The 26,428-nt window shown below is 40.2% G+C and overlaps 1 protein-coding gene across 2 annotated transcripts in view; it reads left to right on the forward strand.

Moving 5' to 3' along the window:
• Positions 1-26,428, forward strand: part of Marchf11 (membrane associated ring-CH-type finger 11) — a 103,202-nt gene that overhangs the window by 62,788 nt on the left and 13,986 nt on the right. The window contains exon 3 of one of the 2 annotated variants that reach the window (XM_005081304.4): positions 18,758-18,950. The exons of the other annotated variant lie outside the window; for it this stretch is intronic. Coding sequence (XP_005081361.1) covers positions 18,758-18,950 — 193 coding nt within the window. The remainder of the gene's footprint in view (positions 1-18,757; positions 18,951-26,428) is intronic. 2 annotated transcript variants of the gene reach the window in all.

Raw genomic sequence — 26,428 nt, forward strand, 5'->3', positions numbered from 1 at the left:
GATGACTGTCTCAGTGACAAAGTGACCTGGACTAAGGCCTTTGTGGCCTCCTTCTGGGATGGGAGTTTCTTACTCTGTTTTGTAAGAAAGAGAAAAATCATGAGTCATGGAGTTGTCACCAATCTGATGTATGAAGGGACATTGGTGGATCACCTTAAGCTATAGTGATTCTGAGGAAACTATATATATATATATATATATATACACACATATATATATATACACACATATATATGCTGAGGCTGATTTTATTTTAAAGATATCACATATTGCACTCTTGCTTCCTGGTGTACGTGGCTATGTGGATCACATGAACACTGTGCTTTCTATTTACATCATTTTTAACCTGGTAGCTCCTGTTGGGGTCCTCCCCTCCTCATCTTCTTGTCAGATCTCAGGAAATGCAGTAATTACTACTTCCTAGACTGGACAGACTTCCCAGGTCTTCTGCTACTTTTTGCAGTGTGCACACCTTTTGTTCTGCTGTCCCCTTACTAGCTATGACCTTCCTGGTAGTCACCTCACCTTTGCCCTCAGACTTTCTTAAACGATTCTTTGGACTAGAGTATTTCTGAGCACTGATCTGGTGCCCGAGCCTCTGCAGCTCACATGCACACCCATTACATATATCTCATGTTTGTATTGTGCCGTATTGCTGCTCTCCTGTATGGCGTGCTAGTCCTCCCCACCACTAGACCCCTATGAGTCAGTGGTGGACATGTACCTAAGCAGGTTTGCTGGACGGTTGTCTGTGTCTCATCTGGTCTCCTTTCATTCAGTGACACATAACAAGTATTCATTTGTGAAAAACAATTCGTGAACACAGTGACTGGGATTCTACACTGTCACTTTTGTTTTTAAGGGATGGGGTTTTAAGACTATACTCATTATACATTTTAGGGTTAATGGAAAAAAGAATAAATCGGTTCTGAGAACTAGGAGGGGATACTTTTCTTAAATGGAGCTTACTGGGGAACTCTATGATGGGTGTAATGGTCTTCTGTTGCTGGGCCAGTTATCATTTGAGGTTCTCTGGTAACTCAGTCATGTCAGTGGTTGGTTGCTGGTTGCTTTTCCTTGGTACTTCTTCTCTAGGACAGAGCTCTCTCTAGTGTGCTCCTCCATGCTTGGCCAAACTCTCCCTGTAAAACAAGTTCTAAGGTCCCTCCATGTCCTCTCAGTAGGAGATACTATTCTATATCTATTCACTTGTCTGTAATTATAATAAAATACCTAGGATCACTAGCTTATAAAGAGAAAAGCCTTATTTTATCTTTCACTTTTAGAACTTCCAGTCTGGGATTAAGTTGGTCATCTCTTTCAGTGTTCTAGTGAGGATTCTTGGTGGCAATGTCAAGGAGAACATGTCAGAATAAGTGGCTTACTTCATGACTGGGGAACAAAAGAAAGACCAGGGTTCCACTATCCTCTTCAGGGTATATACCCAGCAACATGAGGGTCTTATAAAGGAGCTATCACTTTCCGGTAGTGTCACCTGGGAGACCAGGCCTTTATTGTATGGCCTCCTCTGTGTGTTGGGGGACGAGGAGCAGGCAGTATCTAAAGTTCTGGCGCTTCGCAGAAGGTAGGTTTTGTGATTCCATAACACCATCCTGGAATAGAAGTCAAAGTGAAGAGAGATGTGGAGCATGGTGGGCAGACAGGAAAAGGAAACTACAATCTGGCTAAGAAGAGAACATATGCAAGATGTGGCCAAGGAGACCGTGGCCAGCACTAGGAAAGAGGAACCACCCCAGTGCTTACCCCGAGGGAACATGTTTTAAAGGCATTTCAGAAGCTGCCAACGCTGCAGTCTTCACAAGTTGCATTGTTTAGAAGTGCAGAATTCTTTCAAAGACCTTCCAGGGAAGAATCTTCCCAGAGAAGAGTCCTGAATCCCCTCTGTGATCAAAACTGCGGCATTCATTTCCTTGGGTTCAGCCAGAAAGGCAGTGAGGGGCTACTGTGGCCATTTTTGAATAATAGGGACAGAAGAAGGTGAAGAAACCCAACTCAAAGGGGTAGAAAACATATTAAAAATCATATAAGAAAACTTTCCCAACCTAAAGAAAGACATGCCAATTAAAGTACAAGAAACCTACAGAACACCAGAACACCAAATAGAGTAGACCACAAAAAAGTCCCCTCAGCACATAATAATCAAAACCCTAAACATACAGAATAAAGAAAGTATAGTAAAAACAGCAAAGGAAAAAGGCCAAGTAATGTATAAAGGCAAACCTATCAGAATTACACCTGACTTTTCCATGGAAACTCTGAAAGCCAGAATGTCCTGGATAGATATTCTACCAACACTAAGAGACCACGGATCCCAGTCTTCTTGTTAATATACATAAAGTCACTTGTGACTCGAGAGAGCCCAGTGGCTTTAAGAGCCACATGCCAGGATATGGGGACAGAGATGAGGCACATACATTTTTGGTTATGTGACAGATGCTCACAGCAGAGCCATGAAGTAGGAATTATTAGCTCTGTTTGTCTTTCACCCAAGGACACCAAGGTTCTGAAGGTCAAGCAAATTCCTGAGGTGAAATAGAAAAGGAATAATTAGAACTGTTATCAAGGCATGACCCTTTCTCAACAGCAGGTGGAGAACACAGGGCCAGTCACACATGTATGCGCCCAAAGACATCTGCATACACATTTCGCAAGTACTATCTCCATGATGTTCTCCAGGCTCAGCTTGGCTTCCAAAACTGCAGGGGAAAATTACCCTAAAGCTTTTTTAGGTGTCTCAGCACTCTGGAAAAATACTAACCTTGCCTTGTATTGCATGGCCTTGTAATGAAAGGAGAAGACAATTTCCAGAGGACATTATGGGCTGTTGCCTCCAAGCTCTATGACTCTTGTTTTGTAGAGTCACCTGCATCCTCCCTGCCTTGTCACAGGGCTACTTAGATGAATGCAGCTGAGGTTTCTTCTGTCCCCTCTCCCCCTCTCTACCTGACTTCTGTCCCTACCCTGGCTGCAGTTCTACCCCAGCCACCCAGTTCCTTTCCTCTTAGGACAGAAGCCACAACACATCATTCCAAGATCATTCACTCACCACTGCAAACCAGTGTCTGCCTTCCTTTTCCACTTCCTCGGCTCCAAATGCTCTGAAGCTTTTTGCCTTCCATGGAGGACATGGGAAAGGGCGGTCATATTTAATATTGTTGCTTCTATTCAACAAGATGGTCATTGTCTCTAAGTTATAAGTGGTCTTATTTTTACTACTGTCAGTACAACTCCAGACTTTTTTCTTTTCCCCAGAGAAGTTTGTTGGAGAGAAAATTATCCTTTAATGGGGACATAACTTACTGGAAACCAAAACTAGAGTGATCTGATTTTCAGAAAAAGATCAGTAGTGCTTCCTTCAAGTCTCCTTCTCTTTGTCAAACCACATGTTTATTCTGGGCCGTTTCCCCTGAGCAGCTAAGCAGAGGGATGTTCCAGGGTTTGTGCCTCCACATCTGCTGATGGATAAATGCCCTGCTTAATAGACCGGTAACAGTGAGTCACCAGACAGGTTTCATATTCATCTTGCTCTGTAAAATTCCTTCATTTGGAGTGTTTGTCAAGATAATCAAAGCTTTCATAGGAAATAATACTCTACTCCCTCATTTGCAGACAAAGTCACAGCTTAAGAGCTCCCCTGCAACCTCCTTTGACATTTATGACACAGGTTGTTTCTGTCACTCCCATGCCAGCTCCCTGGGTTGACAAGAAATAATTATGGACGAATTGGAATAAATGCGTTTTAAATTCGCCTAGTGCACCTGTGATCCAGACACAGTACTTGTGTAGTCCTTTTATGTAACAGAGAGGCATGGGGTTTCTTGAACTTGGTACTGTTGATGGTTTGGTTTTGCTGAGAGGTCTGTCTTGTGTGTCACACAGTGTCTAACATTATTCACTGGTGATGGTGGTGGTGCCATATCTAGAAATGCCAACCAAAGATGACTGTAGACAACCATTGAATAAACTTGGGCATGCTCATCTGACAGATAGTGGGTTAGGAGTGGCAATGACTTTGGAGATCCCATTCATTCTCTTCCTCATGTAAAGCAGATAAGACAAAACCCTCACCCAGTGTGTCTTACGTTCTGATATCATTCTCTATCAGGGTATTAAGTTTCAAGGTCTCAGCATCGATAAGTTATAGTTCCTGCTATGAGAGCTCATGATGCTGTTGGAGAAGCAGGCATATGGATAGATAATCATGGGTCAGCAGGAATTACATGGACACACTTCATCCTGCTGCTGATGTCATGGACACCAGTTTTTACAATCATATTTTGTACTGTATCTTTTACTGTTGAAATTACTCCTATGGAGTCCTGTAGGCGCAGGCTTGTTTTAAATGGGACACGGCAGAGGCAACCCACTAATCTACCCTTTGTGGTACTTGCTTAGGCTGATGTCTTCATCTAAGATTTTTATACGTTCAGATTCTCCCTGATATTTACAGAAAGCCTCCACCAGGAAGCTGTTCTGGGTTGCTATCTACTCAATGCCCACAGGAAAGGACACCATTCTTTTTCATAGTTTGTGACTTTAGGACATGACGCACCACATCTCATCTGGTGGTCATATTACTCACAGGCATTGTGCAATATCTGAAGGTAGAAATCAGATGTTGTGCTAGATTTTTGGACTAAAGGAGTTACTATTTGAATATTTCTACAGACTTGCAGAGTGAGGCATGGGAGAAAAACCCAGATCTCAACAAAGGCAAGTAGAAGGCCATATTTTTAAAAAAAAAAGCTGAGAAGCACCTGTAACTCTGAGGAATGTTGTTTTTCCTTCCTTATGTATATTTCTAAAATCACACTTACTCCCCTGTATTTCCAAGTCTTGGGATTACTGGTTCTCTTAGCTCACTGGCCATGGGTCTCCATCATCAGTGTATGGTCAGGGACTCTGTCTGGGAACCTGGACATCTCACTGCAGCATCCTGCACTCTTGCAAGGCCATCAAATTCTTGGACTCTCAATTACCATGTGAGTGAGTGGTATAGTGTTTAAGCAAGAGGAAGATGCCCTTAAGGAAAAGCTTCTATCTATTTCCTTTTCCTGGAGAGGCAAAGAAAAGGCCAAAGCGTTCCAGAAAGGCATTCATCTACTGAATGCCTTGCCCAAGTAAAGGATAGAATAGGATGTCAGCTCTCCTTCTTGTGCACATTACAAGGAGGCAACGAATTACCAATTTGCACATTGGAGGTTACAGTATTTTTGTCAGTGAATGGGATTTCTTTGGACTTCAGCTAAAGGTCACATGCTGATCAAAACACTGAATCAGGAAATAGATTGGGGTCTAACACAGGCTCAGCAATGACATTATTTTACTAGATGTTACATAGAAACAAGGAGTTCAGGAATTTCCTATTCTCAGAGAAGGTGTATGATAGGACTCTTTCACCCTTTGAACGAATTCTATAGTTAAATTCAGGCCCTCTGCCGTGTGTGTATGAGTGTGTATATGAGTGTGTATGCATGATGATGTGTGTGTATAAGTGAGTATGTGTGATTTTACTTAACCTTTACCACAACCATATGAAATAAGTGCTGAATTTTGTTTTATATTTTTCTTTATGGTGTTGGGCTTGAACTCTAGGCATTATGTATGTTAGATAATAGCTCTAGCCTGTACAGTTACTCTATTTTAATGGTGAGCAAGATAAGGTGCTTCTTGCCTGAAATCTTGTTTTCTCTTTTAAGGCCCTGTCTTTATTTCAAAACTATAAAACTTAGTTTTAATCAGTTGTGACTTACATGCCATGCATGTCCTCTAAGTTCAGTGTATAATACTGGGGGATTCAGGCTTTATGTTTGTGTCACCACCATCAGTCTTTAGGCACTTCTATCACCCTGGAAGCATCTCTAGTGTTTTGTTTGCTTGTTTGTTTCGATTGTTACAAAATTCTTAAGGTGTAGGAAAAAAGAGAGGGGGAAGAAAAATTAGAGTAAATAATAAGTTAGTAAACTCCTTGGTACTGAGGAAATTGTGAAAAAGAAGAGTCACAAGCTGGAATCTTATGTAAAGACAGCCAATAGAAGGGTTGAGAAATTGCACAACTCAAATGAGTTGGTGAAATGCTAGCAACTTACTGCTCTGAGTCTCATTATGTTCTTACCATGAAGATCAGCATGTTCTCACCATGAGTCTCAGCAGGTTCTCACCATGAGTCTCAGCATGTTCTCATCATGAGTCTCAGCAGGTTCTCACCATGAGTCTCAGCATGTTCTCACCATGAGTCTCAGCAGGTTCTCACCATGAGTCTCAGCAGGTTCTTACCATGAATTTCTGTCTTCTCACCATGATGGGAAGAATAAGCTGACCTATGACTAGCTGTCTAAGTGACTGTCTTTATATTGCACTTGATTCTGAAGTCTAAAAAGTTTTGACTGACTGTGTGTCTGTGGCCAACATAATGGCTGTTGTATGCTTTGGAGCTAGAGAATTTGTTTCCAGGTGGTGCCTCTACCATATGACCAATATCCTGAAGCTCCTTACCACACAGTGCCACTTCCACTGGCCCAGGGCCTCTCCAGGTAGCTTGAGCTAGTTTCAGGGAAGTCAGACTTGTTCACTGCTGTGGTTTCTAAAAGCTAGAAAATTCACATTGGTTACACAGGGACAGTCTTTGTTTGGCGGTAGACACAGGGCCATTCCTGCCTTGCATTGTTGTTCAAAATGTGTTCCCTTACTAACAGGGGTAGGGAAATGATTGCCACTCCATGCTTGCAAGAGCCATATGATATAAGAGCACCTGGCTTGGGACTCACCACTTTTGCTCATCCTTGGGGAAAAGAGAAGAAGCAAGACTGAACTAAGCAGGAGATGTCTCTGAGCCACCCTGTCACATTCAGAGCTGTGGCATTCTTGTGCTTAGGCTATGGTCAGTGATAACGACTCAAGCTCTGATTGATAGTGGAAACCCTCCAGCACTTGCCTACTTTATAGCAAGAAAAACCTTATTGTTTCCCAGCAGTGTCTTTCCATATGCTTCCTTCCTCCCCACAAGTCTACAGTAGCTTCCTCATCAAACTCTCTCTTACCCATCCTGCTAAGCTTACCCATCCTGCTAAGCTTCTCCTGACAGCCACAGCAAAGGAAATGCCTCCACTCACTAAGCAGTGTACTCATTTTCTCCATGAGTATACCTAGTCTTCTGGTCTCCTGAGAACAGGAATTTTTTTTACAAACGTAGTTTTTTTCTATGTATTACATATGCCAAGCATTTGATAAATGCATATTGAATGGAGGTATATATTTTAGTTCTTTTTTTTTGACAGCTTTGCTAGTGTTTCTTTTTTTTCCCTCATTCCCCCAGGGAGGGCCTCACCCTCCCTGAGGGAATGAGGAGATAACAGGGGGGGGGGTTGGGGGGAGAGCACGGGAGGAGGGGAGGGAAAGGGAGAGGGACCTGGAACTGACTTGTGAAGCAATCTTGTTTCTTATCTAAATTTAAACTGGAAAATAAAATAAAATAAAAAAGAAACACTAGTATATTTTAGTTCTTAAAGGGATGTGTGTGTAAACTTTCTAAGTGTACTTTTACATTGGTGGTGGTGTTCCATAGTGTGACTTTTCAAACCTTGAACTGAAACAAAGTCCTGTTCCATGACGTAGATGTTACAGAATCAACACTCAGTTTCATAGACTGTGTCTTTGCTCTGAAACTCAGCCTCTTTATTGTTTTCTACCACTGATTCAGTTTCCAGGACTCATTATTTGAGGAAGTAGACATGTTATGAGTACACATGTACAAAGTTTTTCTGAAATAACTGTCTTAGGTCTTAGTTCCTTTTTGTTTATTTATTGGATATAGCAAAATGCCGAAGGTTGAATGCTTTATTAGGAAAATATTGAGCCCACAGTTTTGGAGGTTGAAGCTTCAGATCAGGTGGCCCCATCTGTTCATCCTCTGGAGAAGGCCTCAAGGTAAATAGCATCACATAATTGTGAGAATTAGCAAGAGATCACAGCCAGGCTTCCTTGTCTTGTAACTACTGTCACTCAGGAGAGCTGACTGGGTAAGAAATGCATTACTCCTCTGGGAGTATAGCTTCCTTTTTACAAAACTGCTTTAATACGCTTTTTTGACATTACAATGCAATTATATCACTTCCCCTTCCACTTCCTCCCTCCAAGGCCCTCCAATATACTCCTTCTTACTTTGCTTCACATTCATTGCCTTTTTTATTTATTGTTATATGCATACATGTATTATATATACATGTATTCCTGGGTATGTACATAATTACACACTGCTCAATCTTCCTCTTATAAAATTTCCAGCACAGGAAAACTGTACCAATAGCTATTATTGAGTGCCATTCACATAAAATGCCACTGAGGTGCTTATGAATTGAAGTGCTTGGTTGTGGGACCATTTCTTAGTCTCTAATCTTTGTCCTACCTCATTATGTTGTATTACCATAGCCAAGAGACAAAATCACTGTAAAAATCCCACAGAAGAAACTGTCTGCCTTCTGCTGTCACTCCTTACTACCAAGGGCACTGTTCTGCCCACTAGTAGAATAAATACTCAATGGATGGTCTGCAAGGACGGACTGAGACAGTAAGGTAGCTTCCAGCAATGGAAATTTTGTGGAAAAAGCAAATTCAAATACACTGAAAATTTTAATACTCTCCTTTAGCAAAGACAGTTCTTGCATCTTTGTGTTGAGAACAACTGAGCCCTACACCTAGAGTTCCCAGGTGCCCAGCGGGCAAACACAATTCACTCTGTGTTTAGAGGAGTAATGAGATGAGCATGCACTGTGCACTGACACACACCTCTAGATCATGCCTGGCAAAATCCAGGCTACTGACATTAGACAGTTGTCACACAAGGAACATTTCCCTCATTTCAAATAATAAATAGCACCTATTTTGTTTTAAGACAACTTAAGCAAGGAGGGAAAAGATAGCACAAGGCTTCAAGAACTGCAGAGATATTCATATATTTATATCTTACTACACAAACCTTGCCCAGTGTATGAAAATATAAAAACTATCAGGACAATCAAGTGAGAGAGATGAGATATGGATAGTTCTTTGGGATTATGAGGACAATACATGTGCTTTTTCTCAACAAACTCCCAAATTTTCAGCTATAGGACCCTTCACCTATTCTCAAATAACTGGCCTGTAAATGAAGGTCAAGTTTCCTTGGGGGAAATCTGGGTAGACACCACCCTAATGGGCTCATTTGACACCAATTCCCCCTTCTCCTAAGAGTTGAATTTGGAACTTCTCAGGCTGACGAATTTCTTCTTTCTTGTTCTATATTGTGTACCCCCTCTCTGCATGACCTTGAGCCAGATTCCCTTTTGTCCTTATCTGTTCTGCTCTGAAATTTCCAGGTATTTGGAAGACAATGTTTCATTGACTTTCTGAATACTATCCAATAAAATGGAGCTCTCATATCTGCTGTAACACTTGAGTTACCCATTCCCCTCTTTCATTTTTTTCTGATCACATGACTTGAGTCCAGGCATTTTAGTTAAATAAAGTGATAGTTTGCAGTTAGGACAGTGTCAGTCAATCATGTGCCTTTACAATAGCCAAGAGATTAGAATGAAGACAGTTTTCACATAAGAAAGTGGGCTCTGAGATTTTTCCAACTGTCTGGTCTTTATAGAAACTTCACCCCAACTAGGGATTTGAAACCTTGCTTTTTCTTTTGTCATACAAGAACATAAAAATTAGAATTATTAGTACCACATGAGAGAGTATTATTACAAATGAGTGAAATGTACTGTAAATATATGATAAATAACAAGGAAACAGGCTTCATGATAATATTTTGATTCTATTTTTATCTAGAATTTAAATTTGGAGTAAATGGCTACCTAAACAACAGTACATCTTAATCTATAGCTGTAATTTGAGTCTTTAATTTCTTTGAGGAACAGCATGTAAGTCATATTTAAGCACTTTGGTTCACAGATGAACGTGGTGGCACTAGTGCCTAAGACAATGAGACAGGGGTATCTGGAGAGAAAAGCCAGTCTGAGATACATAACAAATTCAAGGGGTAGCCTGGGCTGCATTTGTCAGTTTTGAGAGCATGAGTGTTCCCTCCATGGAACCTATCTATCTCATCTATAGTATGGAGTGGATGATTGCAAACACCCCTTTCATTCTGTAAGTTGCTGTTAACTTTTCCAAACACCTGGTTCTGTTTCCTGATGATTTTCTAGAAGTTGATCAGGTTTCAGCTTTCATTTGTCTGGCTTTTTCTCAGTTCTAAAATGTTTATGAAGATGCTTTTGTAGAAGAGAGACTTGTTCAAATCCACGAAACACTTCTATCTTGCAGCCTGTAAAACAGCTCTACAATGAATGTAATCAAGGGGGGCATTACAATTTCTTGTCAATCTGATTCCACCATAGCAAGTTTTCTGCCTGTGTTTTCAATCCTGACTCTAGGACTGCAATCTAAACACCATGTAAAGATGATTGAAAATAGATTTCATTTAACATCATTTCTCTGTGATGAAGAAACTCCTTAGGAGCAGATGTTCTCTCGAGTAGGCCTGGTGAGTAATCCCACCTATCATCTTAGTACAGATCCATTAGCTTATGATTCATATCTTGTCTTCCTTGTAAAAACAAAGATGACACAGTCCTTTGGATTTAGTGATTTAGTGCTCACCAAACGGAACTGCACTCTCTATGTTCAGCCTGGTTTCCTCTCCGCACATATTATTTTCCAGGAGCAAATTGGACTCTTAACTTAGACAATAATTTTAACTCTTTCAGATAACAGGAAAACACATCTCTCAAGTGGTTTCCTAGATGCACAAGCATGTTTTACTGGTTGGAAGTTATTTATACAGAAGGAAACTTTAGATCTTGTTTTGGCTTGATCTGTCAAATGTTATAGAAGATTCCTAGATTTTTCTTTGTATCTTGTCTTCTCAGTTGGCAGTAATAAAACTGAGTTAATTAGTAATAAACTTTTTGTAAGATCACCATTGTTATAGTTCCAGAGGAATTAACATTATTTTCTAAGACGAGTGACCAACATGGACCCTCACACAGTGCTGCTAATTCTGGCTGTGTGTATTGTCCATATCTTTTTGGAACAAATGAAAGCACCTCTAAAGAGTTCCTGTTCCTGTTTAGTTTTTTCCTAACTTTATTCAAACTAAAGAGATTCATCTACTTGAAATTATCTTCCTCATGTAGGTATATCTCAGAAGCTGTAATTTCCAGAGTCAGGAAATACTGTGGATGCCCCTGAGTTTGTGTCAGTCTTAGCTGGTACTGGGCTGGGTTGCATTTGCTTCCCATGGTTTCCCTTCTCTCAGCCTTTTCTGTGATTGTTGTGATTTTGTCTGTGTTTTCCTAACTTTAAGGTACAGATTTAAACAGGTAGGAAAAGGGTGAGAGCATACATAGGAAGCAGAGCGGGAAATTTGGAAATAACCTAGACTTTTAAGGACAGGTCTCTACTCATGGTGGTTTGGCCAGATCCAGAACTTCATGATGATGAATGTGAAAAGAATGACCACTTGACAGTCACACAGATGGCAGAAACCACTTTCATTATCCTTTATTTCCAGGCACTTGTGGGGTGTGTCCAGCAGTGTGGTGAATGTGAGAGGATAGGTTTCAGCTTCAACTGTCACAAAACCTGTGGTCTGTGCAAGATGTAGAGACCATAGGCCTGTCTGTGATTGAAGGGAGAAATAATGGGATTTAAACAGATGTATAAATAGTGGATGTGAGGGTCAGGAGAGAAGAGTCACTCTTTGAAGAGGGAGAGTAAGAAGGAATGGCTAGGGCAGTCAGTGTGGCTTTAGAGCCCCGTGGGAATGGATGGAAACAGTAAGGGAAGGAGAAGGAACATGCTTGATTAACAAAGTGATGAATCACATCTGAGGGAAAGAAATAAAATGAACTGAGAGAGGTCTTTTCTTCCCTTCTTCCTCCTGTCCCTTCATTCTCTTTCTCTTGCTCCCCCTTGATCACCTTCTCTTACATTCTATATCAATAGTGTTTCAAGCACTGAGGGTTAATATTGATCTGAAGAGCCCTCTTTGATGGAATTAGCAGGCTCAGTCCTCTTTCTCTTAGAAATGTGGGTCTAGGATTATACACAGAACAGAGAATAGTGTTCTGCCACAAGCCCAGCTTGAATGCTGCTCGGCAACAAACCACAGGTGACAGCATTGGGACATCACTAGAGGCAAGTCACAGCACTGCAAGGAGGAGGATATAGAGGACATATGAAATTGTCATGAAGTTCGCTAGAATTATAAAATCTAATATCTTAACAGTATGATTGCAGGAGTCAGACTGCCCGAGCTTATGCCTTGTTTCCAGTCCCAAACAGGACAAGCTTGGGAAAACTGTCTAACTTCATGTCCTCCTCCCTTCCTTCCTTCCTTCCTTCTTTCCTGCCTTCCTGCCTTCCTGCCTTTCTTGCTCGACAAAATACCATGACAAAAGTCAATTATGGATAAAAGATTTATTTTGGTTCACAATTCAAGGCTAAAACCCTGGCAGCAGTAATTGAAGAAGCCAGTTATATTGCTTCCACAATTAAGGGGTAGAGAATAATGAATGCTCAAGGTCAGTCATGTTTTTCCACTTTATGCAGCCCAGGACTCAAGCCATGTGAATGGTGTTTCCCACTTTTTGGCTGAGTCTTCAGACCTCAATTAACCTAGTTAAGATAATTTACTCAGCATTTTGCCCCAAAGCTTGCCTGCTAGGTAATTCTAAATCATATCAATAATCAATATCAACACCACTCTATCCCTTACCTACTTGACATCCAAACACATCACTTTTAAACCAAAAATTTACACTTGTGTGGCTCATAGCATGTCATATAATGCAGGAACATTTTGAGTCTAACTTTGAAGGTCTTTATATCCTTAACAATTCTAACACCATTTACAAATCCAAAGTCCAAGTCTTATCTGATATTACAGGCAATCTTTTAATTATTATTATTTTCTCAATATATGTTTTTATTTAAATTAGAAACATGAATGTTTCACATGTCAGTTCCAGCTCCCTCTCCCACCCCTTCCCTTATCCGTCCACCAGCCCCCTAATCCCCCACCCAATCCCCAAATCATTCCTCAGGGAGGGTGAGACCCTCCTTGGAGGGGGGAATCTCTAAAGTTTGTCATTTCATCCTGGGCAGGACCTAGGCCCTTCTCCATGTTTCCAGGCTGAGAGAACATCCCTCTATTTGGAATGGGCTCCCAAAGCTCATTCATAAACCATGGTGAACACTGATCTGCTACCCAAGGCCCCAGTGATTTCTGTGTCCTCCTCCTTGGCACTACATTCATGGAGTCTGGATCAGTCTCCTGTTGGCCTCTCAGCCATCAGTCTGGGATTCAAGTGCTCCCCCTTATCCGGTCAGTTGTCTTTGTGGGTTTCATCATCATGGTCTTGACCCCTTTGCACATCACTCCTTCATCTCTGTCACTAGGTTCCAGGAGTTCAGTTCAGTGTTTAGCTGTGGGTATCTGTCTCTGCTTCCATCAGTCACTGGAGGAAGATTCGAGGATGGCATATAAGGTAGTCATCAACCTTACCATCAAGGAGGGGCTATTAGTGTAGTCTCTCCATTATTGTTTAGGTTGCCAGTTGGTATTATCCTTGTAGACCTCTGGAGCAATCGTTTAATTATTAAATCCAAAATAAATCATTACATATTTCCTACATACAACAGCATAAAATAAACACTCCCATTTCCAAAAAGGTAAAATGAAGGCAAATCAAGTGTCAATGAGACAAAAGTAAGATTGAAACCCACCAGGTAAGACTCTATACCCTGTAGCGTCGTGTCTAGCATCTTGGGCCTGTGATAGAATCACCTGGGCACCAAAGATTAGGTGGCCCCACTCTTAGACAGCTCTAGTACCTGCAGCGCACAGAACCTCTCTTTTGACTTTACTCCTTTCCATGAATGCAACTTTCCTTAGCAGACACCTCTTGTTCTGGCATCTTCATCTTCCTGGGGTCTCTGTCTTTTAAAGCTTTGCATAATGGTCTCTCATGGCTCATTGCATGAGCTCTGACCTATCACACATTGCCTTACCTGCTTTCTGTTATCCCCTCAATCTCTCATATCTCACATCTGAGAAGAGTGTACCCCCTTGGTGGTGCCATCAGTTTGAGATGTAGCCTGGTCCTATTGTGTAAGCTTCTCTATCTGGTCATGGGGAAACAGTGACCCAGGCAGTTTCTTCCATGGGTCAGGGACCCTCTTGAGCTCTTGAGGCACATATACTACTCTCCCTGTGCAGATCAGGGTGTGTTTCTTTAACGACTACGGCCCTCTTTTCAACGTCTACCTAGACTGCACACTTTAACTTCTTCAAGTTATTCTTGCCCTCAATAATCTCACTTTTAATATCTATCTGTACAATGATTTGCTTTTTTTTACTACAGAACTGAGTAAGAGCCATAAAAACTAGCCAGCTATTCCCAAAACCGAATGTTCTAATGTTTTGGAAATGTCTTCTAGCAAACAGATTAGTCTGTTGTCTTTAAATCCAACTTAGCTCATCTTCTCAGGACATTGGCAGAATGAAGCCCAATTCTTGGCCAAAATATCATTAAATTTCCTCCTAGTCCAGTTCCTGTAGAGTCCTTATTTCCCCTCCTGAAACCTCATGAAGTGGGACCTCTGCTATGTACATTTCTTTTAGTCTTCTTGTCTTCCAAGTCCCTGTCAGAATGGCCAGTTATGCTCCGGTTCTAGCATGCAAAGGGTGTTGAAGCACAAACTGCCAAGCTCTTTCAAGTTTCACTCACAGAACAGTTGTAGAGGCCAAAAATCCTTGCAGTCAGTGAGGTTCATCACAGTAATGGCCCCCTGCTGGTACAATATCATACCTTACTGTTTTCCTGCTGTTGTGATAGAATACCCAACTCAAGCAATGGAAGGAGAAAAGTTTTACTTCCACACACCCTGTACACCTCATCATAGCAGACACTGAGGCAGCTGGTCACATTGCATCTGTAGTTAAGAAGTAGACAATGACAAATGCTTGTGCTCAGCCTCTTTTTTCCTTTCTATGCAGTCAAAGACCCAAGACCAGAGAGTGGGGCTTCCCAGCTTTAGGGTGAGCTCTCCCACCACAGATAACCTAATCAACGTAATCCCTCCAGACATGGCCGAAGACTAACCTAATCAATATAACCCTTCATAGTCGGGCCCAGAGGTTTATTTCTTAAGTATTTTAAGTCCTGCCAGGTTAGTAATCAATATTAACCATCATGTCATTTCAGATTGCATTTACTTAGCTTTAAAATGATGAGTGCAACTCTCTCACAACATTGTTATGGTAATTCAATGAGTTGATAGATATAACTTAGAAAGATGACTACTATATATTGGTCCTATATGAAAGGAAGTTATTATTGTTAAAATATCTCCAGGACATTCAATGAGGGTAAACATCCAAAAGAAGACCTTCTTGGTCCCAGATTTTAAAGGAATATTAGTTTGTTTTACAGACACGAATATTATGGATTAAAGTGAAATAACCAGTATGGAAAGCCAATTTAGGTACTGTGGTATAATCATTCTACTCATTCATGGCATGAAGTGAGTGAAATACACACACACATACAGGTTTGGGGGGAGGAAGAGAAGGAGAGGAAGGAGGCAGAGAGAGAGAGAAGGGAGGGAAAAAGGGATTATATGAGAAAACCCCTTTGAGACAAGGTCTCATTATGGAACCCTAGTTATTCCAGAAGTCACTAAGCATGCCAGGTTGGCTTAATCTAATGGCCATTTCCCTCCTTCTCTGAGCACTGGGATTTCAGGCATCCACTACTATATCTGTATGTCCAGAGGGCAAAAATATGTTTCATAATTGAAAACTTTAGCTCAGGTTTAAAGTGTCTTACAAACTGAAGTCTAGTCCTTGGATACCATGAGGTGGAAAGACAGGCACTGAGATGGTCTCATCTACTTTTATTGTTCTGTCTAGCTGTAGCCAAGCTGACCCTATGAATAGTCTCCTACTACTAAGGGCAATGATGCTGGCTTAATTGCCTAAGATGGAAGACAAAGTTATTTTCCTATGGAAGAAATGAGGCAACTTTTCTTTCTCTTGTACTTACCTCTGGAAATATGAGGGAGCTGCAAAGAGAGGGCAAAGAAATTACCAAGATGATGTCACTATATCAAGGGAAGTCCCTGTGCCCATGTTCACATTCCATAATTTTGGCTTTGACAGTGTTTGTCCTACCTAGCCACTCAGTAAAGCAATGTCACATTGGGGTTCATCAACACATGGGGAACATAAACTTACTGGATAGTTTGTGTTGTGAATGGAGAAAGTTGATTATTCACAGAGCAATACCAGAAAATGACAAAGGATCTGTTATAAAGTATATACAGTTTATCCTTCTTTAAAACTAACTTGGATAAACTATCCCAGAAACAGTAAATTTCTGTGATAATGTACATGTTGACTCTCCTGGTGTGGCATAATCAAGTTGTTACTTCCTTGTAGCCTGCTCACATGACCTTCAACACATACATTCAGACTACAAGTTTTCACTCAGTAAGCCACCATAAATGTGGCCTTAATCACACAAAGGTGAAGCATTAATACTTCTTGCTCCTCCTTGATGTGTCCCTTTACTCGCTTGGCTTCTCTGCTAAGGAGGGGCATATTTCTTAGGTTAGAAGTTTGGCCTACAGACAAAGTCTAACTGAAGCCGAGTATAATGACTTACCAAGACTGAATTGTTCAATTTAAACTCCACTCTTCTATTAAACAGACGATTGGAAAACGAAAAATATATACTAGTGAATAGAACATACTTACTGACCCTACTCACTCATTTTTGGTTATCCAGAAGTCCTGTGATTCAGTCCTATGTGCTTAGCATATGAACCTCCAGATGAAAATCAAGTACACACACACACACACACACACACACACACACACACCACATCACCATCACCACCACCACCACACCGCCGCCACTCTGTGAACTTAAAAGTATGAGTTCTTTTAGAGCCAGCAGTGGTGGTGTATTCCTCAGTGGTCAAGAGTCTGCACAGCAAGAGAACTGTGAACTCAGTGCTATGATTGTGACCCTGTCTGAGAAGCAGGATCCACAAGTATTTTCATTGTTTTGTTTTCTTTTATTTACCTGAAGTGATTGATTCAGGATAAGATCATGCATGTAGACGTGGCATCATCCATTCCATTTAGGATGTATGCCAGCTTTCTGTGTTGCTTACTGTGTTGCTGTATTTAAGGCACATTTTAATATAAGCCCACAGTAAACAAGAACAGTACCACTTCACATTTGTTAGGTGACAACAAGCTTAAGATGCTTTGCCATTAAGTACCTAGCAGGTGGGGTTAATGTGTTTCTAATTACATCAGAAAACTAAGGGAAAAAGCAAAACTACACTTACTACAACCCTGTTGTAAAATTGAAACAATACACAACAGTTTATTATTATTTTCATATTTGTTAAATTTATAAAAAGAAAACCCCACATTACAATTAAGATGTGTTCATCACACTAAATAATTGTTGACTGTTGGTTCTGCCTTTTTTAGTACATGATTTTAGAGCACTATTTTAAATGTACGTTTATATTTAACCCACAACAATATAAAATTCAATAATATACCTGTGAATACAGGAGACCAACTTCAGAGTTAAAATATTACGCGTTGGATATTTCATGATCTGTTGGTGAGATAGGAAAGGAAGGGAAGGAGAGAATGTAGAGGGAAATTACAAGTGAGGATAGATTTACCATTGAAGAGCTTGTGCATTCAGATTTAAGTAAGGTAAGTATAGATTTTAAGAAAACTCAGAATTATTGAATGGACATATTAGATTGAACTCCATTGAGGAAAGTTCTTCTATGAGCCTAACATGGCAGCAGCCAGGCCTTTCCTCTACATTCTGAGTAGGTGTTTCATTTCTTAAGGGTCAACGCTCAGTTCTTGTCTTGTGTGTTTCTCAAGCATATAAAAGTGAGAATATGATTAATTGATATTCTCAACCTAGTAGGGCCACTGAAGGACATTTTGAGCACCTCTAATTCCTGTCAAATACTGATACTTAGAATATTTAAGTCTCTCTTCATTCAATACTGTGTGATATTATGGTTTCATTTGTTTCTAAGATCTGTCATTGGTATACAAATTCTAAATCTCGGTAAAATGTTCCATGGTTTACCCACTGATAATAAGAGCCAATGATGTCTAAGAATGTGAGATATTCCATTAACAGATAAGAACAACTGTATGGTTATTTTAATGTGTTACTTTTAATAACTATTTTCACTGATCGCATCTAGTTTGTTTGCTATTTTTTTACATTCTCTACAAGAACACAAGAGAATTTTCCCTTTCTTAAAAACCAAATATGTTTGAGATAGAGGGATTCTCATTTTGTGTTGTCAGAAAGTATAATTTCATGTGGGTATATGATTTCCAGGTAACCAAATATTCCTGAGCCATTCACATCCAGTATTATTATCTGGACTAAAGCTACATTAAACTGTATAATGGTGAATTAATGAAAATAATGTAGTCAAAGGCAATCGTTATCTGCTTGTCTGTTTTTTTATAACCTGGACATAATGGAGAAATTCATTCGGGAGATTATCTGATTGAAAGGGGTCTGGCATTATGAAGAGAAACACTAAAAATGTGATTTTTTTCTTTCCTCTTTAACTCTGCACAGCACCTTTTCCTTACATGCCTCTGTTTTTCTTTTAGTGGCAGAGCATTTCTATAACACTGGTTGAGAAAGTGCAGATGATTGCTGTAATCCTAGGATCCCTGTTCTTAATAGCGAGTGTGACTTGGCTCCTCTGGTCAGCCTTCAGCCCCTATGCAGTGTGGCAGAGGAAGGACATCCTTTTTCAAATCTGCTATGGAATGTATGGTTTTATGGATCTAGTGTGCATAGGTAAGACCACTGCGTTAACTATTCACAAACTGTTAGTAATGCATCTCTTTCAGCACCTGCACTCCTACCAGTCATGTCTACTATACACAGAATGTTGCTGTATAAATTATCTTGACTTCTGGTTAATTATTGGGGCAGGAAGAGGAGGTTGCTTCTAGGGTAGTTTGAAAAGAAATAAACCAGGTTAGTGTTCATTTAATGTGGCATATTTTGTAACCAAAGGAAGATTGAGTGGTTGAGGAATTTACATGGGGGTAGCAATGTTAGCATTGCCATTTGTTTCTAAGGAGCAAGAACAAGCCAGTGCCTTTTCCAAAGCTGAGGAAGCATGGCCAATGCCAACAGCAATATTGTGGGTTTGCAGAGATGACTGTGCCATAAGAAACCTGTACATAGTTGAGGCTCAGGTTCCTTTGGGAGCACAAATGGCACCTCAGAAAGTGGAGGGCATGGGACCATTTTCCTTGTTGGCTTTTTTCTCATTGTACTTAATAAATTCAGTGTCTGAGAAGAGGGAATGTTTCCTGCTTTTCCTAAATGTAGCTAAATTAGACTTCACAGGCAAGGTTATACTTATGGTTTACTTGACAAATCAACAGAAGCTGACTCAGGTAACCTTGTGTGGTGTGTTCGAGGTGTCCTCACAGGCACTGTGATGGTGACAGTGGATGGGGATGTGGTGACAATGCCTGGAGAAGGGCACTCAGGAGATTTTGCCTCCTTTGAGTTGGTTTGCAGGCTCCTGGGTTGTAAAAAGAACCAAATGGAAAGGTAGCCATGATTTAAAGCAACAGTTTGCTCCAAATGTGGTCCCCAGAGCACTGGCATTAGTGGCATCCCATCACCTGATTAAAAATGCTGATCATCCAAGACCTACTGAACAAGAAACTTGGGAGGTGGAGCTGGCATCTGTCTTGTTCAAATTTTCTGCAGCAGTGGTGAATACTGAAGCTGGAGAGCCAACAGTCCTTGGGAAAATGCTCCGTGTGTGATCAAATGCCTGGGTTTCTGATCCCATCCTCTGCCCGAGTAGGTCTGCTTAATCTCTCTACCCTCTTTGCCTTTCTGTCCACAAAATGGAACAATAATTTCCACCAAGCAAGTCTAAACAAAGGCAGCTGTGATTATGAAGGAACCCCGTTATTAGTATGCAATGGCATATTGGATATGGACACACCCGTCAGAAACACCAAAGTTACTCTGGGTCCCTTGAATTGCTGTCTGTACTTATGAAAGTCTAAATTTATCGAGAAATTTCCATATCCTCAGTTTCTGCATAAAAGGAAGTTTCTGCACATTTAAAATGTAGGCATCCTGGCTTTCCTTACTTTCTTCCTTCTCTTGTCACCAATACAAGACTAACAAGAAAGAAAATGATGAAATTTCAGGTCCAAAAGAGAAATGAAAGAGCTAAATGTTGTGAAGACAGTAATCTAAGTACCAGTTTCCTGGTTAATTAGGCTGATCACACATATGAGTACTCTACAATAAATGTGCTAATACATGTGCAAGCACTTGGAAACTTCCAAGTCTCTCTTCAAATTCAATCTCTAGGGTATTGCTCCAGATAAAGTGGAGTCATGAAACCATTTTTTCACACCATTTCCCCCAGGCATCTTAGAGAATGTGTTTACTCCTCCAGTGTCTGTTATAAAATGTAGTGTGCTTTTGATATCACAAGGGAGGCGCTTCCTTTGCCTGAAGGAATGATCTTTAAAACTTTTCGTCATTAATAAAGGATAAATTCAGGAGAAGAAAGATCTATGAACTTCTTAATATGAACATTATAGGTACATCAATAGCTTCCAGTTTTGTATTTTTGAACCAACCAAAATAAATTTAAGAAAGATAAATACAACACACATACAACACACAAACACTATGAATCTATTAGGCTCAGAAGTGAACCTGTGGGGGAAGAGTTAGCAGTCTTCCTTACCTCTTTAAGAAGGACCAGAAGCGTCCTAAATAGGAAATCATTTCTATGGGTTTTCAGTATGCATTCATTGCTAAGTTATTACATATTACTGTCAGCATTTTAATTAAGACTATTAGACCTGCTTCCCAGAGTACAAGCATGTGAACCAGTGATCTTTGGGGGGAAATGTGCTATATTTGGGCTCCTCTTTTAAAATTTGAATATTCTCTCATTTTATAAAAGTCAAATTTCTTAGAAAAGACATTTTAGAAAGTGAATTTTTATCTGTTATAAATATTGAAAACACGTTCTGTTGTCTTTTGGCTCATCAGACCCCACTCTCATCATTCACTGATCTATTTGCAGGGTTAGAAGAACTTTAATGATTCAGATTTAGCATGATTTCATTTGGCAACCTCATTAATTAGTATATTTTAGAAATGTGAAATGTTTTTTTTTACCTTAGGAAACTGAGAAAGTAACATAGTAAAGGATGCATTAGCCAGCTGGATTATGGCCAGTATTAGCCCCAGCCAACATTACAAATGAATTTAAATGTCTTCGAATTGAAGGTACATGTTAACAAAAGTTACACAGATTACACTTAAAAACTACTGACTAGAAGGCATGGAGCCAAGTAGAAAGGAGATTTACAGATTTGAGTTGAGTCTGCTCAGTTTAGTCACTGGGCATGTACTGGGTCAAACACATTGCTAGATACTAGGAACACGGCTGAGGTCAGTTGTTTTACTGCCTCCAGGCAGGCCATGGCCTCATATGGCTGTAGAGGTCTTCAGAATCAAAACAATGTCATTTGTCAAACCTTAATAATCAACCAACCAACCATTAAGTGGATGCCACTCAGATTATCATTGTTCACGGGACAACCTGATTCTCTGAGATACATAGCCAGATATAGTAATTTAGGAAGAATTGAAAACCAACATAGACTTTTCCTGGCTTTTCCCAAGGAATATTTGTGCAGCGGACCAGGGAAGACTAGAAACCCCAGGGAGGAAAAGCCAGACTGGGGAGTGGGGCAGGGCATTGGCTAGAGGACTGGATGTTTCACATTGCAAATTGAGGGATGCGAGGTCATACACACACAGACTGTGCAATACAGAGACTGTGCTGTGAGAGGAATGCATTTATTAATGACTAACTTAGCCATTATAGGAGATGAAAGGACATAGAGTCAGTTTATTAGCTTGCATCTAAAATGAAGGTATTTCCCAAGACATTCCAGTTTCAGGAGGAGTGAGGAGAACACTGTAAAAGCAACAGACTAAAGCCATGTTATATCACAGCTTCATTTTAAAAGGAAAACCTTTGTCATTACATAGACATTCCTGATGAGGGAACTTATTTGTGCTGACCAAGGCAGGTAATCCTGAAATATCTTCTTGTCAAAATTATATCTTTACTTATGTAATGTCACAGAATTAGAAAACCCAATTTAAAAAATTGTATTAAACACTGCAAGTTGGTGGCAAATGCATGTCTGTGAAAGATAGGTTTTGATCTTTCCTGGGATATTATGGAAGGCACTGATTATTGTAGCCTTCTTTTAAAAGATGGATTGACATTGTTCTTTTAAAATGTTTCTAACTATGCACATAATATGCACAGAGACATACATTTTATTTGTAGTTATGAAATCTGCAGTTATCAAAAGGCCATCTGACTCACATCCCTCTTCCTGACGTGGTACTCCCTTTGTGGAAATGTCCATTCTCAACATTATAATGTATCTGCAGATCATTCTGTCCTTAGAAACACACAGATTCAGAGGAATTTCATCTTTATGCTCTGCAAACATGTACATCAAACAGTCCTTTCCACACAACAATGTGATCTCAAGACCTTTCTTTGTAAGTTATATCATGATTTACTTCACCTTCCATCTACTGATGGCAACTTAAACCATTCAATGTCACTTTTGTTTTGTTTTGAGACAGGGTTTCTCTGTGGTTTGGGAGGCTGTCCTGGAACTAGCTCTTGTAGACCAGGCTGGTTTTGACCTCACAGAGATCTGCCTGCCTCTGCCTTTACCACTGCCAAGGTAACACTTTTATGTGGCTTTTAATTTTAGATTAGCATTCATTGTGCAGGTAATTTTGTTTCACTTTGTGAATTTTTTCCACATAAAAAAGCTAAATATACAGCTAGAGAGATGGTTCGGTGAGTGAATGTGCTTGTGACATAAGCCTGATAACCTGGGTGGAATACTCTGACCCCAAGTAAAATGTCAGATACTGCACTATGACAGCAGGTACTAGTGAAGCCAGCACTCCTGTGAGAAATGGGAATGGAGACAGGAAAATCACTGTGTAGCTCATGAGCTAGCTAGCCCACCATACCCAGTGGCAAAACCAATCAATAGACACCCTGACTCACCAATGTGAATAGGGGCTGGGGAGATGGCTCCGTGGTTACAAATGCTTCCTGCTCTTACAGAGAACCTAAGTTTGGTTCCTGGCACCCACATAGCATCTCACCACCATTTTCAACTTAAGTTCCAATCTGAGGTGCTCATGTGACCTCTGCTTGAGTGGGTGTACTACATATATACACATACAGGCCAAACTTTCATACACATAAAACAAAAACAAATCTTTAAAAAACATGGAAAGACTAGGACTGTCTCCTGAAAATTCTCCTCTTACTTTACACAGTTGTGATAGCACACAAGTAACTGCTCATATACATAATGAGCACACACACCACACACACACACACACACACACACACAGGGAGGGAAGGAGGGAGGCAGAACACTAAGTAATCATGTGATTTAATATTATGTTGATAGGAAACTTTAAAAGTACATTTTTCTCATTCTTGGTATTATGTGAGTAAAGATGAATAATTTTAGTAAGAAAAAATTTCAATATTACCATAAATATATTCCCTTATCAGTGATGCCCACATAATGATGAAAAGTTTCCATCTAAAATGGGGCTATGGGTCATCTCCATTGCATTGCTTTCTCTAAAAATGAAGCAATTGGCTTGAGAAAACTTAAGAAAACAGATCTGGTATGGAAACATAAAATTCTAATACATCTCAAGCAAAAAGCAAGAAAAGGCTGAATTCTTATTTTCTTGTACATTTTGGAAAGATTCAAAAGCTGACAATGTTTTAAAGTGTCTTGTGTGAAAAATAGGTCTAGAGAGAAGACAGAAGTGTTAAAAATGAATTATCACTACAAGTTGAGACAGGTCATAAAATTAGGACCTCCATGTTGGTGGTTATTCATCATGAGTAAGATATGTGTGTTTGAAGCATATCCAGGGTCATTGTCTAGAGACATCTCTGAATACATATAAAATTCATCAGATGGACCAAATGAATAATGTAAAATTACCAAGAGAATCTCAGTGTATTTTTCCTACTGTTAACGTCCTGCAGGGGATGCTATTGTACATTTATGGGGTTGGGATATGTGAATGGAGGGGGCTCCGTCCTAGACCTGCCTAAAGTGAGGGGGGGACCAAAAGAGTCTAGCATCATCTGGCATGGGCTAGCTTTCTTTGTGGAAAGTAGACACCATAGGTTCCAGCCATTCTCCTACCCCCTCTCCCCTGACACACATATCCTGGGGTGACCTGAACTGGACAGGTTTTTCCCATTCAAAATCATTAGCAATTTTCATCAAAAGATGTAATGAATATGTAGATGTTTTTCTATAAAAACTATTCAGAATCCAGATGCAACCCCATCATCACACCCTATCCTTTTACCCAGACACCACTATCATACCCAGTTTGGAACTAAGTCATTGCAGTTATTCAGAAACTGAACTTTGAAGTCAATGGTTAACATTCAGCCATGGAGTAGGGTGCAGAAGGCTTCCTGAGTCGTGTTTGGCACTCTGGTTTTAGTTAAAGGAGGGTTATAGGAGAAATTGCTGCTTTTGTGTTCTGCTGAGTTGGGTAGGAAGCACGGATGTATTGACATCTGCAGGAATCAAAAGGCAGTGATAAAGGAAGCCCAGCTTAAACACTGCTTGGCATAATAGCCCCAAAAGTTGATTAGCTTGGATTGCCTTTCTTGAATGTCTGCATCACTGTAACTTTCTACTCCAGGAGATTCTTTCAGTTTTCTTGAGCTGTAATTTGATCAGAGACCCACATCCTTCAGTACTACAATTTGGCTACTTAGGAGACCTTCATCCATCTGCTTCTACACAAAGGACAGAACATTTCTTCTGTCCTTGGCCTGAACCTCCCTGGGGTTTTCTCCCTCAAGTTCATCTCAAGGGGGAAGATAGGCTGTATGGTTCCCTGCACTGCCAGAGTCTTTGCCGTGTTTGACCACAATTATACAGAAAGCACACTCTGCTAGCTCACTAGAAATCATACCTCAGATGTAGTAGAATTTATTTATATGGGCATATAACTGTTCCTTGACTTCAGAATAGGCTAACATGCTCCAGGTCTTGGGAAATGCCACTGTTTCATTCAGAAATTGTCTGATACAATAAGTCAGACTTAAACACAATCCAAGTCGTCCCTGCACATTGGCCCCAGCCTCGAATGCTGTAGAATGTTACTGCACTTTGGAAGCATGCTGGGGGCAGAGGCAGAGTGGTCCTTGACTCCTTGAAATGGTTAAAGAAAAAGAGGCTTTTATACTTCATATGATTTGAGAAATAGGTCATTATCCCTTTCTCTGGAGATATAAATTATAGGGTTTTCTGTGCCTTATTCATAGTGATATTTACTAGTTTTTTAAAAAAAGATTATTATCTTGGTTGGCTATTAGTGAGACTGTTGCATTTAGAACCACAGGAATTAAAACAGAAAGGAAATCATCTTTGATACATGCCTTTCTGGGCTAAGTTGGGATGGTCTCTCATTAACTAATTAACCCCATAGGTCTCCCATGAGGGGTAAAAATAAAAAATCCCAAGGAAGCCTTCATCTTAAATGACCTTGTAAAGGCCTAGTTCTTTTGAAGAAATATTAACAAAATTAAACAAATAGCACACCAAGTGGGCTATTATTATCAACTGCCATCTCCTCAATGGGAAATAAAGACACTCTCACTGTCTAGCCAAAAGGGTGTCAGTAGCCTGTTGAGATATATGTTGCTTGCATCATGTATTTACATGGTGCTACCCCTGAAGTATAGGGCAGAGAAAGAGACAGAAAGTGGATCAGCACACAGGGCCTAGGGCCAGATACAACACACTGATTGTTTTTTACTTTAAAAATGATTGGATTTTTTTTGCATTTTAAATGGGTAAATACCCCCAAAAGAATCCTAATTTATGATACATGAAAATTTTATCAAACTGAAACATCTAATGCTTAAACATTGTATGGAGACAAAGTCACATCTGTTTATATGTGTGCTAGCAATGAGAAGTTGGAACAGGGACCACAGGGTTTGCACAGCCTGAAAATTTCACTATCTGGATGCTCAGTGGTTAACAGCACTGGCTACTCACTCCAGAGGACCCAGGTTCAATTCCCAGCACCCACATGGCAGCCTACAACTGTCTGTAACTCCAGTTCCAGAGTATCCAGCACCCTAACAGACATGAATGGAAACA

This window comes from Mesocricetus auratus, unplaced genomic scaffold, assembly GCF_017639785.1.
Source record: "Mesocricetus auratus isolate SY011 unplaced genomic scaffold, BCM_Maur_2.0 Super-Scaffold_100015, whole genome shotgun sequence".
Lineage (NCBI taxonomy): Eukaryota > Metazoa > Chordata > Mammalia > Rodentia > Cricetidae > Mesocricetus > Mesocricetus auratus.